This window comes from Montipora capricornis, chromosome 8 (genome assembly GCF_036669925.1).
Source record: "Montipora capricornis isolate CH-2021 chromosome 8, ASM3666992v2, whole genome shotgun sequence".
Lineage (NCBI taxonomy): Eukaryota > Metazoa > Cnidaria > Anthozoa > Scleractinia > Acroporidae > Montipora > Montipora capricornis.
This window is the reverse complement of record NC_090890.1, coordinates 9,639,552-9,642,051: the sequence shown is the minus strand read 5'-3', so window position 1 is coordinate 9,642,051 and position 2,500 is coordinate 9,639,552. Positions and strand designations below refer to the sequence as shown.

Below are 2,500 nucleotides of genomic sequence, written 5' to 3'. Positions count from 1 at the left end.
GTTCATGGGTTGGTTTTTTGAGGAAAAGGGGAAACCAGAGTATGCCCAAGTGCTCTCACCACTGAGCCAGCCCTGCTCCCTGTTTCCTATTATGTTTTCTCTTTGTAGTTTCACTGTTTCACGATTCTGCTAATAACCTTCAAGTGTTTGAACAACCTGGCACCCTACTACCTACAGAAATTGATTAATGTTTACAAACCCAAGCGACAACTTCGATCCTCTTCTAAGAACTTCCTTGAGTCTACTCCCTACAAGCTACGGAGCTATGGATATAAGGCGTTTAGTACATCAGCACCTAGACTATAGAACTTACTCCAGGGGCGGATCCATACCGGTTTCCACCGTTTTACGGAAATCGGTCAGAAACACGGGAAAGAGGACTTTAAAGAGTTAAAATCCAAAAAATTCCCGGGGATCATGCGCCCGGACCCCCTTAGAAACTCCTAGAAACTTTTTCGTGGTTTTGGAAACCAGTGATCATTTATCCTAGATCCGCCCCTTTACTCCCTGACAATTTAAGGAATTACACAAACATCTCTCTTAATATATTTAATAGCCAGTTAAAACTCATCTATTTAGGAAACCTTTTGACATTTGATTTCATTTTTACGCTGGTTCCACTTTTTGATTTTTAAGATTTTTCTCCTTCCTAGGAGTGAAGATGACCAATGAACCACCAAAGGGTCTTCGATCCAACTTGTTACGCTCGTACCTCAATGATCCCATCTCAGACAAGGAATTCTTCACCGCCTGCAACAAGGTGAGATCTGAGGAGGAAATATGTAATTTGGCTCAGTTTCTTGAGACAAAACAGTCTTAAAGACAGATAAAGGACTGAGCAGAAACGAAAGCTTTCGTCATGACTCTTTCGTCCTGCCACCCAAATGACACTAATTGCATGTGCCTGATATTCAATAACAAACTAATGGATTTCGAAGAATCACATTTTTTACTCAGTTCTGTACTTTTAGTTCTTCATAACCTCTGCGCTTTACTTCTCTTGAAGTTATAGTTTGGAACCGTTTAGTAACGCGAAGAACTGCGACCTCCTAAACATGATCCAGTTCCTGCGGAATGCAACGTTGATGATGGGCACAGGCATTTATTTTATTTGCGTGAATAACACTCGTTTACCTCATTGATACGATGATTAATAAATGGGTTGAACACATTCACTCTTCTGAGACCCATCTTTTTATCGTTTTTTTCTTCGTTGAAATTTCTAGTTTGAAAATGTCTATACCTTAAAATGAAAGAAAAATGTAATTTTTACAACGACTGCAAAATTCTCGCGTCATATTGAAGTTTCTCGCATTTTTGTCTCGCGTTCTTCTCGTGTTTTGCCTTAATTTTGACCCCTCTGCCAATTTGTTATTGTAAAAAACAAATTGATGTCAGTTTTTCATGCGTCTGTCCTGTTATTGACAATGAATTTCGTCATAACATTGTCAAAGTAGTGTGCGGATCCACAGCTACTTATGACGAAATTCATGATCATGAAAAACTGACATCAATTTGTTAATTTGATCCCGGAGAGGATTATGGGGGATTTATAAACTAGTTCCCAGTCCATTCTAATTGCCGCGTGATGAAGCCTGTTCTGACATGTATAACTTAATTTTCTATTTTAACTCCCTGTTTTAGCCTGCTCCATGGGAGAAGCTCTTATTTGGCTTGTGTTTCTTCCACGCCTTGGTGCAAGAAAGAAGAAAATTTGGTCCTCTGGGATGGAATATTCCCTATGAGTTCAATGAGTCAGATCTGAGAATTAGCATGAGACAACTGCAGGTAAACTGTTTTCAAGAACACCAACATTTATTTATGAGTTTTTGACAATAACATAAGCACACAACAGTTACTCTTTCTTTAGCTACATTTACTGTTATGGTGTATCTACCAGTGAAAATTAATGTAGTTGTCAGGAACCCATGACCCGGAGCCTACAACTCTACTGTGTTCGTGTAACGGCGTTTTCACAGACCGATTTATTTTTAGATTGAATTTCCCGCGAATGAGACTCCCACAGGAGCCCGATCACCAATTACAAGAAATTAAGCTGACGTCATAGGGTCACCGAACCGGAACTGCGTTTGTTTTTTTACCTAATTCGCGGGAAGGGCTAGTCTAAAAATAAACCTACTTGTGAAAATGCCGTTTCACAGACGCTGTATGGAAGTTGCACGCTCCAGATGGGCTCCTGAGTTGTAGGTTACTTATCAACGAGGTACAGGTACAACGGAGCGAAAAGGACGCGATAATCGCAAACTATTTGCGATTGGGTAAATATTTATAGTCTAAGAGACGTTTTCGTCGGCGTTGATGTTGTCGTTTCTTCTATTCCCTCAATTAGCAGGTGGCCTCCAAACGACGGAATAAATGCCAGTCTCGATAGTTGGGATGAATTGATTGGTCGGCTTGGCGTATGTTCTGTTATTGTTTCTCGGGTGTGGCATTTGGAGAGATCTAGCGTTGCGTTTACGTGAACCGGGAAACGTCAGGT

General features: G+C 40.5%; 1 protein-coding gene across 1 annotated transcript in view; it reads left to right on the top strand.

Moving 5' to 3' along the window:
* LOC138059602 (dynein axonemal heavy chain 3-like) overlaps positions 1-2,500 on the top strand; it is an 87,563-nt gene that overhangs the window by 73,996 nt on the left and 11,067 nt on the right. Inside the window, exons 78-79 of the mRNA XM_068905230.1 lie at positions 654-760; positions 1,645-1,788. Coding sequence (XP_068761331.1) covers positions 654-760; positions 1,645-1,788 — 251 coding nt within the window. The remainder of the gene's footprint in view (positions 1-653; positions 761-1,644; positions 1,789-2,500) is intronic.